At 34.3% G+C, this 12,880-nt stretch overlaps 2 protein-coding genes across 4 annotated transcripts; one reads left to right on the forward strand and one right to left on the reverse strand.

The window, feature by feature from the left end:
- Positions 1-696: 696 nt before the first annotated feature.
- LOC133859784 (uncharacterized) lies at positions 697-2,090 on the reverse strand. Its single transcript, XM_062295314.1, has one exon. It carries the CDS (start codon positions 1,905-1,907, stop codon positions 933-935), a length of 975 nt encoding a protein of 324 aa, XP_062151298.1. The 5' UTR covers positions 1,908-2,090; the 3' UTR covers positions 697-932.
- Positions 2,091-5,569: 3,479 nt separating this feature from the next.
- On the forward strand, positions 5,570-11,632 carry LOC133859785 (uncharacterized). 3 transcript variants are annotated; one of them, XM_062295315.1, is made up of 7 exons: positions 5,570-5,774; positions 5,857-6,055; positions 6,969-7,004; positions 7,611-7,812; positions 8,660-8,738; positions 8,903-9,020; positions 10,760-11,092. In XM_062295315.1, the coding sequence occupies exons 2-7, from the start codon at positions 5,883-5,885 to the stop codon at positions 10,794-10,796; spliced, it is 645 nt and encodes a 214-aa protein (XP_062151299.1). In that variant the 5' UTR covers positions 5,570-5,774; positions 5,857-5,882; the 3' UTR covers positions 10,797-11,092. The 3 variants fall into 3 exon arrangements, with proteins under 3 accessions (XP_062151299.1, XP_062151300.1, XP_062151301.1); XM_062295316.1 differs by lacking the exons at positions 5,570-5,774; positions 10,760-11,092 and adding an exon at positions 11,212-11,632 and having other exon boundaries at positions 5,781-6,055; XM_062295317.1 differs by lacking the exon at positions 5,570-5,774 and having other exon boundaries at positions 5,781-6,022.
- Positions 11,633-12,880: the final 1,248 nt, after the last annotated feature.

Here is a 12,880-nt window from a genome sequence, read left to right on the forward strand (position 1 = left end):
GCAGAGACCATCACTTTTTGTTTTTGTTTTTTTAATAAGAATCAATACAACCACCTTTTTCATTCTTCTCAAAAATGAAACTCACATCATTTAGCAATTTTTGTTAATTGACTTCCATAAATAATAGTATTCTGCCCACTGCTTCACCATACATACAGCGATCTTAGGGTGCCTTTCCTAACTGCTGCAGAATGCAGTTATTAACCACTGATTTATTAAGTTTCATTTTTTTTATGCTAAAACATGTTTGTAGATGATTTCCAGCAATTCAACCAAACAGCATAGGCATAGACAAACCAACTGCTACTGAATATAACATCCACATTAGTAATAAAGACTACCACAGCAGAAGTTACACAATATGGAAGAAATTTAATCCATAAACTTGTGTGTCTCATGGAAACTGAATAAGGCTGATCTGTTGATTCTGTTTTACCGGGATTCACAACTAGTCTAATCCCTTTTTGGCAAAATTTGTTTCTTAACATTACTTCAATTGATGGCAATTCACAAATCCAACAGAAGAAAGTGTTCTATTTCATCTCAGAAATAAAGGTGGTGTCTTGGTTTGATACCAACTACAGCGTTAAACACTATACAAAATAGCAGAATTGAATATCCATGGAACAGATAAGCTTATTCAAAATGAGCTTCTAACCACACCAAATCACATGAATCACAAGAGACCACTCAATCTAGTATCCAAATCTCACATCAAAGGAGAAAATGGCTTGATGTTTTGGATTTCATTACAAGAAACTCAAGCACATAGAGCTATACCAAAACTACAACACTGAAAACCAGTAAAAGCGCCATCTCAATTCATTTACACAAAAGTGAATCACATTGTCCGCACAAACTACAAAATAAAAAAATAGTGAGAAATTGAAACATTACATTCACCAGCTCAAAATTCGACTAGATTTACCTCACTAATGAGTGCCATAACCATTCATTCCCGATTCCACTACACCCACCTTCTGCTTTCCCACATTGTCCTCTTCCTTAATTTCTTCACCAACATCATCATCAGAATCCAAAGTAAATTGTGTATTCTCAAATTGCTGCATTTCTGCACCAAGCGGCCTATACTGTGTAAAGTCACGAGGAACTCCATATTTCTTCACAATAACCGAGTATGCCCCCATAATCAAAACCACAAGAAGAGCGAGATGGCAATTGAACTGAAGTGTGGCGATCGCTCTTGCCCGGTGATAATCGGCGTGTCCCTTGCACCTAATTGTATAATTCCCTCTACTCTTTTCATGCAAAGAGCACCCACTAGTGATCAAATGGGTGTAAAAAGAGAGACCCATTTGCACAAACCATGTCCCCTGTAGAATTAAGCCAACCCCACGAGCCAATTTTGGGTAATTTGACTTTGGGGATTTCAATTCCATCATTGTAGAAAATAAACAAACAGTTATAGGTACAAGCAACAGATCAAAGTACCGGTTTTCAATCCCACTTGTGTTTTTTCTCTGCAAGTAAAACAACAGAAACTCTTCCACGAAAGCGAAAAGACCAATCAAACTAAGCATCGAATGAGGCAGAGGAATTGAATTCGTGAAATTTGCCAACAAACCCGTAACGGAACACAGCAAAAAGAGCGGCCCAATAGCGAGTACTTGTAGTTGGAGGGCCGAGCCGACTTTGTCACTGGAATTGAGCGCGTCAACGAAGGAGACAATAGAGTTCAAGATGAGCAACAAGGAGAAGACAGAGATGGAGATGAAGGTCAAACATGAGGAAGATGGGTTCTTCTTGGTTCTCGACGATGAAGCCTGTGGTGGCGCATGAATAGACGTGAGAGGTGAAGATCGAAGCGAATTTGAGGAGGTGAGAGCTTCCCATGCGCCGATCAGAATAAATCCACTACCTGCCATGGTGTACGTGAAAAACCCCATGTTGAATTTCTCTGTTCTTTAACTTTCTCTCTTTACTGGGTTTCTCCCTATCTCTCTATGAAGATCTTGATCCCGAGCTTAGTCTTCTGGGATGCTCATGCTCAGGTTGGGGTTGTTGAAAGGTCAGACTGACCTTTGATTCCTATGGTATTCTGACCCAAAAAAAAGACAAAAAGAAAAAAAGAAGGTATTCTGACGACTTTTCGATTCACAATGCTCGTTCCGAGAAATTAGCAATCCGATTCCGTATGCTATCATCACTGCTTTCACTGGGGAGCACTGCTACGGAGTAGCAAAATTTCCGGAAGTCATCCGGAAATTTTGCTACACTCACGTATTGGGTAAATATTTACAAAAATACCATTGATAGGCAAAACTTCCGGAAGATTTCCGGAAGTTTTGCCCCATCGTAGCACTGCTCGTATTGAAGTATTACCCTTGGATGGGTTGTATTGTAACATAGTCGAGTTGATTATAAAATGTTTAAGTTTAACTTATTTAATTTTATTTCGAAAATTAGTTCAACTTGAATTTATTATCGAATTAGATATTTTATTTAAATTTGTCTCATTTAATTTTATTTGGAACACGAGTCGAGCTTGATCTTATCACGAACTACTCAATTACCATTCCGTAAATATATACTAATAATTAATTAATTAAATATTGTTAAAATTTTATTATTTGAGTTAATTAAATAAATTAACTTGCGAATCTTAAATAATATAATCTCGAATTTATATGTACGTATATAAATTCATTATGCACATACACAAATTATGTGCGTGTATACACACACATATAACCACACACTCATTTACACACAAATCTATAAAACTAAATTCACAATAATAATTCAAGTTGTATTTATCATATTACTTAAGATTTTTTTATTACAAAATAAAAATAATACGAATTTTTTTTTTTTTGTAAAAATGAAGTTATAAGAGTTTATACAAATTTATTCAAGTCGAGTCGAGTTTATACGAGTATATCTCGTTTAATATTCGAACATATTATTGTGTTTATGAACATCTCATTTATTATTCGAACCGAAACCAAATCGAATTTAATCAAACTGAACCGATCCGAATTCAATAGCGGTTGAACTCATGTTAGACCCTAGATTTCCCCATTGTTCACCTATGCATGCAACACAGCCCAAATCAGAAATCGTGTGTGGATTTAGAATCTGTTTGTTATTGGATTGGGCTTCTTCAGGCATTAGGAGTATGACAAGGAAAAGTGGTTCCAAAAAAACAAAAAACAAAATAGACGATGATAATTCAATAAGACATTTTCAGTCATATAATTTATTTAAGATATTGCAACTTTTATAAAGTTTCATGAGAAAAAAAAAAAAGAAATTTATTTTCTTCTTGTCTTAACATTGTATTTGAAAGTTCATAAGCTTAAAAAAAAAAGAAAAAAGAAGGAAGAAGAAGAAGAAGAAGAAGATAAGAAAAGAAAAAGAAACAAGTAAAGAAAGAACAAAAAGAGTTATTTTAAGTTACTCACTCTTTCGGTTATTTGTTAAGTTACTCCTTTGGCTATTTAAATGTTCGTAAAACGATGTTCTTTTTTTTTTTGAATAATAATTAAAAAAGTTACCCTTTTGGTTATTTGGATGATTACATATTTACATAGGATTTGAATCTTTTGTGATCCCTACTCTTAGATGAGGAAGAAAGGGTTGATCAGAATTTTCTCAAATTATTTGTCTGAATTTAAAAAAAATTCAGGCAAGTGATTACGACAGACCACTTATGAAACTCACCTGACTGGATAAGTAGTTGGACAACTTAATTTTTATTTATTCATGTGAGTCTCATAAATAATCTCTTACAAACTTAAAATTTTTCATATTCAAACAAATAATTTAAAAAGATCATAATTCAAAATGACTCTCTTACGGCCCTTTGCCAAAATAAAAGGCTTGGGCACTGGGCCTCAGCTCGGGCAGGGAGCTTCTGCCCAGGTACCTTGCCCAAAAGTAGAGATCAAGGAGAATTTTGGATATTTTTTAATTATAAGAAATCTAAATCCAATTCTTCTTTCTGGAGTGGCATGTGTCGTGGAATGATTATTCACATACATTTTTATAGAGTATTAAATTAAATGTTTTATTAATAATATATATAATGATAACATGTCTTAAAATTAATATCAATTTAATAAACTGTATTAAAATAATTCATAATGAACATAAATTTTCTTCCTATCGGAAGAACTTTCTCTCACCAATCATTCAATTTATAGAACGGTCACATATTTCTTAATATGTAAGAAAACATATAAATTGTTATTATAATTATTAAAAAATTACGTACTTCGCACGTGTTAACAAACAAATAATAATTTTATAAGGTGGATTAAAAAAAATATATTTTTCAAGAAAATTTCTATTCTTTCCTAATTTTATAAGGAAGACGGTACAAGTGAGCCGGACTTGTATCGTTAGAAAGAGAAATGCTAAACGTGAGCCTTTTCTCCGTCTCATGTCCGTCTCTTTCCAGCGTGGCACTGACAATGAAGTTAAAAATTAAAATTTTCAAGAAAGAGCGAGCCGGGCTTCAAAGGCGTTGGAGATCCGGTCGGTGGGCGCTGGAGCAGACCGTTCGAGAGAGAGAGAGAGCGTCGTTGACGATGGATTGTCCGGTCTGTGCTGGGTTTGAGAGATCGAGAGAGCTAGGCGTCGGCGTTGGATTCGGATTTACATTGGTGCGCCGGTCTGCTAGTTTCGAGGGACTCCGAGAGAGAGAGAGAGCGAGCGGCGTCAGCGTCGGATTTTCGGTCGGTGGGGGAGGGCACGGTGGAGAGGGGAAGATTTGGGAAATGGGGGAAATTTTGAAAATGAAATGTGAATGGCGACACCCACGTTTTGATTGCTTTTTTTTTTTTTTTGTTTAAAACAAAAAGAATAAAAAAATTGACACGTGGAAAAAAGACGGAAGAGGGACGAATGAAAGACGCATGTGTAGAAGCTCTCTGTTAGAAAATTGTATCCTTATCGTACAAGCCGGACGGTGAGCCAAGTCGAAAAAGCCACAACCCCGGATTAAAGACAGAAGTGATAAAATTAAGAGTATTCCTAGTAGCTTCATCAAATTTTACTCACCAAAATAACTAAAAATCACTTTTTTCTATTATGGTGAGCCACTTTATTAAAATTCCCCCAGCAACCTCACAATTTTAACTAGTCAATATTCACTATTCAATTTAAATAATTTTTTTTTTTCATATATATTTTTTTTCTCTATATAATCTTTTTACAAAAAATCATTCATATCCATGAAATAAAGACATTATCGTGTGAGAGATGGGAGATGGGAGAAGGGAGAAGAAAATGAGAGAAAAAAGGAAAAAAATGTGCTAATCATGTGAGAGAGAAATGTGAAACAAAATTTGGTGAGTGGGTTATTGAGTAAAAATGTCTCATCTAATTAGGTTAGTAATTTCAGTCATTAATTTTTTTTTGGTTAAAATGGTGAGGCTACTGTGAGTGGTTTTTTAAGATTTTCATTAAATTGGCTCACTAAAATAACTAAAAAACTATTTTGGTGAGGTTACTGGTGCAAATCCATGCCGGCACCCGCAACTTTGGGGGATTTGCCCTTTTCTGGTCGCTTTCTACAATTCATTGCAGCGATTAGGGGATGAGTCTTCCATCAAGTCCACACCTTTTCAATCAAAACCCACCGCGGAGAGACCCATCAACCACAATATCGCCAATTATATCTTGTACTCGATTGCAGAGGATATTACCACCCCTTTGTCTAATTGCTGCCTTTCCTGTTAGGTAGCAGACTTGTAGAATAGGCTGAAGAGCCAAGTTGACAAGAATCAAGAATCAAGATAGACTTTGGCGTATGAATATTAAATACTAGGGTTTTTTTTTTTGTTTGGTCCAGTTTCTCTTCATCTTCTTAGTGTACGTTAATCTGTACAGAGTACAGTATCTCAGGAAACAGGAGCATGGGCATCAAAGGCCTTCTTCACAATCTTCATGTCTTTTACTTGGTCTTGTTTCTTGTGGGTTTTCAAGGTTCCGCACAGGGACGGTTCTTTTCCATCAAGAAACCTGACCCGAAGAATGCTGCTGCCACTGCTCGTTGGTTGGTCTCTCAGAATTACTGGGGGGTTTTAAAGTACGCTCTCTCTCTCTCTCTCTAGATGTCTGTTTTGACATTTTATTTCTTGCTGGGGCTCCGTTTTTATTGATCAATAATTGGGTCTTTGGTTTGTTCGATGATTTTATTGATGATGATCATAGAACTCATTAGCGTGGTTTCTTTAGTATGTTGGTTGTTTTGCTATGTGATTGTCAACCTAATTTGGTTGGTGATGAAATTCAGTTGGGTTTTGTTGTTATCTGTTTGAAAAGTCAATTTATGCTTATTACCAATCGAAAGGGTATCGTGAGAGCAAGCAGTTGTTTGCTAGACTTTTTTGTGATTAATAAACTTGTCATTACCATTAATTTGTTGTTCAACTTTCTGTTTGAATTCTTTATGCTGTAATTAACTGCCTGTGTTTCCTTTGGTTTCTTGTTGAAATGTTCTGTAATTCTCTTATTTTCACGAATTTTCTACCTGTTGGGCATAGATTCTATTCTTCGCAGCTAAGTCTTTTGGATGGGTTCTCACCTCCTTGCTCCTGTGAGTTCGGATGCGCATGTTGGAAGAAAGAAAATGCAAGCTTAAAGTCATTGAGGGACTTAAATGCATAGGAGTTTTCAGTCAAGTTGTTGATTTAATGGTTCATTAGCGATGTCTTCTTCGACTACAGTGCTGATGCACTGTTTAGTTTGGAAGACATTGAGATCTTTTACAGACTTTCTGAAGTATGATAAAGAAAGATAAAGATAAGAAGTTTAACATTGTTTCATCGTTAGGTCAAAAAAGCTCAGCTGTATTTCATCTGGTTTCACCTTATGTCATATTAAAACCCAACTTTTGCTGAATGGTTCTGTTTCAACGGACTTTTGAATTTGTAATATGATATTTGTATTAGGATGTTTGGATATTGAGTCAAAGCTTATTTCTCAATTTAATTTTGCAGTACCATTTCAAGTGATTTGGGAGGAGCACCATTTGGGTAAGCTATTACTATTTCTACATACTAGAAAGACATTTCTTATTTTCAGGCTCCATAAAATCCAGTTGCTTTGTTTGGAATTTATTGTCGTGTTGCTGAAATAGGTTAGTTCTTTCCATGTATGAGATACATAATGAGTTGTTCAGGATTTATGGTATGTGATCCACTAAAAAGAATTTTCAATTGATCTTATCATATGCTTATCTTAAATAAGATGCCACTTTTATTAATTTAAATTTGTGATGAGATACATTTGTAGTTAAACGACGTTGCTAGTCTTAGGGGTTTGATATTCCTTAAAACTCATGGTTTCAATTGCCAGTCACGCTTTATGTATTGGAGGATTATTCTATGAGTGAGATTTCTGCCTCATGTATTATCTAAAACATATGCCGTTCTCATCAGTAACTTGAAACTCCATTGCCTCTAGTATACAGTGTCAGGAGATAGCACAAAATAGGGTAAAAAGTTTGTATCATCTGAATTGAGGTACATGTAAGTGTGCATAGTACATTTTCTTTTTTGTTTTACACCTTGCTTCGCAGAAAGTTTGCATCCTCCTCATATATCTAGAACTATTTATATAACAGCATAAATATGATGCAGGAATATAGTTTCATTTAGTGATGGGCTACCTAAAAAAGGTACTGGCATCCCATACTTCTACTTGACAACTCTTGATCCAACTGCCAGAGATGCAATGAAAGACGAGAGGGCTTCATTCACGATCAGTGAATACCCTATTGGAACTTGTGGCAAGATAGACCCTGAGAATCCCACTTGTGCAAAAATTACACTTACTGGCAAGGTCTGTTGCAAAATCAAACCTGTCTAATTTATTTTTTCTCTCTTTTCTTTTGGTTATGAGTCATTTTACTTTAGTACATGTACATAGACAAGTATTAGAACTGGACACCAGGTGACTAAAAAATCAATTCTAATGAGAGTAAATATATATAGACAACTAATTCTATAAGATATCAATTACTAAGATAAACATTTGTTGTCTAATTATCAGGTCTTCTAGTCCCCATCACTTGTCAAATGAACAGGATTCGTAGTATTTAGCACAAACAACATTGTGTTATACATGGGCTGCACTCTAAGAAATGCCCATTAGGGTGTCATCTGTCATCCACTGATCCCTTGACCTCAGGGTGACTTGCATGTAATCAAAACCAGCAAATTGACTTCATATGGCAGGACCAACACTGGGTAATGGCCTTTTTTAATTATGGTCATGGTCTCTTTCCAATGGCTAGGATAAGGCTTTGTTAAGTTTGTATAAAATCTAAATGATCTGATTTTCTGAAAACTGGCCACAACATGCACTATTCCTTGCTCATCAAAAAGGCACCACTCATTAACTTGGTGGAAATCTTACCACATATACAGTATTGTGACCCAATTGTGAGACAACTTTGGATAAACTTCAATAGAATATCATATAAGAAAAGAAATATATATGGAATATAAGTTATTGAATCGTGTTGAAGTTGATAGAATATTTTGTCCATAAGCATGTGAAGAAAAGTTTTGCTATTGATACTGAAGTCCTATGGCATTGTCTCTATGTAAATTATTTACCATACACACAACTATAGAGTTTTTATTTTGAATAACTTGGATTAAATTTTCCCGCCGTGGTATTTCAGTTGAAGCTAGTTGATAAAAAGTCCAAAGAAGCAGAATTTGCTAAAAGTTCCTTGTTCTCAAAGCATGTGGAGATGAAGGGTAAGTACAAGAATTTATACATTAGCGACACTTCTGGTTTTCAGTCACTTTTGTGTTGCCAATGCCACCTTTTCTCCATTTCTAATCTTTCTGCAACTAACTATACTGACTTTTATATATATATATATATATATATATATATATATATTTTGGTTGGTTGGCAGACTGGCCTGAGGATCACAACTTCCAGTTCTTCAAGTTACAAATTGAGAACATATTTTTGATCGATTGGTTTGGTGGTCCAAAACCTCTTTCGGTGGATGAGTACCTGCATCCCAAGAAGTGAGTACTAGAGCAATGAGTGGTTTATCACGCGCACACAACTATACATATATTTACTCTTAACACTCCTCAAGTTGGAGCATATATATTATATAAGCCCAACTTGGAACAAATAAACTCTAATCGAGACCATGGCAAAGAGACTTGGTAAACGTATCAGCAAGTTGATCTCCGCATTTCACGAAAGGTGTAGAAATATCTCCACTCAATATTTTATCTTGATTGAAATGAGAATCAACTTCAATGTGCTTTGTTCTCTCATAGAACACTGGGTTAGAAGCAACGTGCATAGCCGCCTAGTTATTACAATATAGAGGAGTAGGAACTGAAAATCCAATTTCCTGAAGGAAATGGCGTAACCATGTCAATTCGCTAGTTGTATGAGCCATAGCCCTATGCACTAGATCAACCACTATTTGTTTCTTGCTCCTCCAAGTAACAAGGTTACTTTCCAAGAATGTACAATACCCAGTAGTGGATCTTCTGTCGAAAGGGGATCCTGCATCAGTGAATCCTTCTATATATAGAATACCACAACCTGAGAATTTCTGATGCCATATTTTCTCTGAGATAGATTAACCCCTTTCTGAGATCGATAAATTTCAATGCCCAAGAAATACCGAAGTTTTCCTACATCTTTGGTCTGAAATTTCTCCTACAAAAACTGTTTTAGTCTAGCAATGCCTCGAGAATCATCCCCAATAACCACAATGTCATCCACATAAACCACAAGAAAAATATGCCCAACATCTGTATGCAAATGGAATACTGAATGATCGATCTAACATAAAGAAGACTGAACTCCATCACCACATCAGAAAATTTGTCAAACCATGCTCATGGAGATTGCTTGAGACCATATAGTACTTTCTTCAATTTACACACATTTCCCTGATATTCCCCCTGAGCAACAAACCTGGGTGGTTGCTCTATATATATTTCTTCAAGAAGATCACCATGAAGAAATGCATTTTTTACATTCAGTTTATACAAAGGCCAATTAAGATTAGTTGTTAGAGAAATCAAAATTCAATTAAAGAGATTTTTGCAACAGAAGAGAATGCCTCATCATAATCAATGCCATAGGTGCTTATGAGGGCACAAATGAGGTACGTTTAAGCCTCATTCCCACAGCCTTTGTGAAGGAAACAATGGCAACAACATTCAACCAACATGGCTATGGTGATGAAGATGCCAATACTTCCAACCCCAAGGTGCGGAAGAACAAAGAAGATCCTTCAAACTTGTTGCAGAACAGAGAAAAAAATGAAAAAGAAAATAAACAAAGAAAAAAAGAAGGAAGAATTTATTTGCTATACACAGTTATTCTTGATACCATGTAATAGAAAATTTATGAAAATAAAACGGAGTTCTTTTAAGTAGTCTCTTCTTCATTCTTCATTTTTAGACGTTTGTACATGAATATTCTGACAGTTATATGAGGACTCCTAGCCTTCTTCTAGAAGGTTTACATACTACTCCTCACACTCTTAGAAAATTGCATATTATTCCACACATATTCATATATTCACTCTAACAACTGCCAAATAATCCATCAGAATCGTTAGAGTTTGATTTGCTTTGAAGTGCTTATTTGATATTTACTGATGCATTTTCTCACTCTTAACAACTGCCAAATAATCCATCAGAATCGATAGAGTTTGATTTGCTTTGAAGTGCTTATTTTATATTTACTGATGCATTTTATTTTCCCAAACATTTCTCTCTGCCATGTACAGGAACAAACTTACTTCCATTTTGTCAATGCTCATCTAATTGCCACTATTCTCATCTGTTTGTGCATTGGATGTTAATCTGAAGTGTGTATAATCAATTCATTTGTAAATAAGAAGTGACAGTTATGATTACTGTATATGTCGTTATAGTTGTGCCATCTTATTGTCTGATAAGAATCATCAAAGATGATAAGTTGTTGGTACAGGATTTGTACTCATGACAAGCACCCTTATTGTTTATTCCATAATAATCTGAGGATGTACAAACTATACACACTTCGAAATTAATGTCGGTTGATTCACGTGATATCGTGTATATATATGTGCTCAAAGACATGTCCTTTGTTTTTATAAATGGCATATGTTCCTGATTCCTTAATCAAATTTATGTTTGTTTGGCGAACAGCTTCAATTTGCCAAATGCATCTTTTTTAATTAAATTTTTATTTCCCTAGGGCGACAACAATTTTCGTCTAGTTCCTGTCGTTGAAGGGAATGATATTGTAAACTCTTCATGCTATCAGTGCCATCAATATGTATATGTTTTTGCATTCCAAACCAGTTCATGTAATAAAAGGTCACTCCCAGACATGTTAGACCGATCTGGGAAATGGGAAGAATAATGATTTTACTCTTGATGAGATGAATATGCAGTCATGAAGTTTGTGCTGTGATATGAGAGCTATGTCAAGACTCGAGTATCAATTTTTCCAGTACCCTGAGAATGTTGTGTTGGAAGATCAACATTGTATCATTGTATGTGTTAGGATAACTGTAAAAGATACCATTGTTGTTTATTTTGGATTTCTCTTGTACTAACATGTAACTAGTCTGTATTCTCTTTTTGATATGCAATGGAAATCTCATCTTTCTTTTTTTCCTTTTCTTTTTTCAAAAGAAATTTGGTGGAACTCTAAGATTGTTTGGGTGGTTAAAGAGTTTGATAAAGTGGCAAAGTACAGGGTGTATATATCTGAACACAGTATTACTTGTGACTTAAGATGTGAATAGGAATATGACTTTTGGGCATGAAATTTGGTAATAATTGATATATTCCCAAAATGATTTGGTTATATTTATGCTTTTATTGTTCACGCAGAAACAAAAAAATAAGAACGTCGGCATATCAGTTTTATTGGCCACTTGAGTGATTCTGGATGCAGATTCGTTTTGCTCAATCCCACCAAACGTACCAAACGAGCCAATACACATTTAAATTGCATCAAAACAAGACTTGGAAAATCTCTATCTTTAAAGGAATTCTAACACGCCCATCAAAAAATGAAATTAAACAACTAATGAATATTTTAATTATAAATCAGTAAAGATATTATTTATTCGAACAAACAAATAGAGATATTGAAAACATTAAATCTGACAATTACATTAGAGATTAAGAAAGATCCATGTCATGGGTTTAAAAATTCTCTTCAATATTGATTCTCTAGAATGCTTAAAATATTCTAACATGTAAATTTCTGTAAATCCCAACCATTGTTTTCAAATTAAATGATTGAGATTTTGTTATATCAACATTTATAAACTCAATTTGTTAAATTTCAAATGAATTTAATCATTTAATTAATATTTCAACACTCCTTTTTCATGTGTGGTTCAAACTCTCTTTAATAAGTGAGACCCAACATGTAAAATATTTAATTGAATGGAATGTGAATTATTGAGAAAATGTTTGAATGCTTAAAATATTCTAACATGTAAATTTCTTTAAATCCCAACCATTGCTTTCAAATTAAATGATTGAGATTTTGTTATATCAACATTTATAAACTCAATTTGTTAAATTCCAAATGAATTTAATCATTTAATTAATACTTCAATACTCATTTTTCATGTGTGGTTCAAACTCTCTTTAATAAGTGAGACCCAACATGTAAAATATTTAATTGAATAGAATGTGAATTATTGAGACAAGGTTCGAACCTAAATCTCTGTTCTAAGACATATAAAATCACCACGTATCTCAAAAGTTAAATCATTTAATTAATATTTAAACACAATTCAAACCTCAAGTTTTAACATATTTTTTGTATTTTAAAAGTGATGATTTTTTATTTTTTATTTTATTTTTTTTATGACAGAATCTCAATCGTTTATTAAATGATA

The sequence above is a fragment of the Alnus glutinosa genome, chromosome 2 (genome assembly GCF_958979055.1).
Source record: "Alnus glutinosa chromosome 2, dhAlnGlut1.1, whole genome shotgun sequence".
NCBI classification, from domain to species: Eukaryota; Viridiplantae; Streptophyta; class Magnoliopsida; order Fagales; family Betulaceae; genus Alnus; species Alnus glutinosa.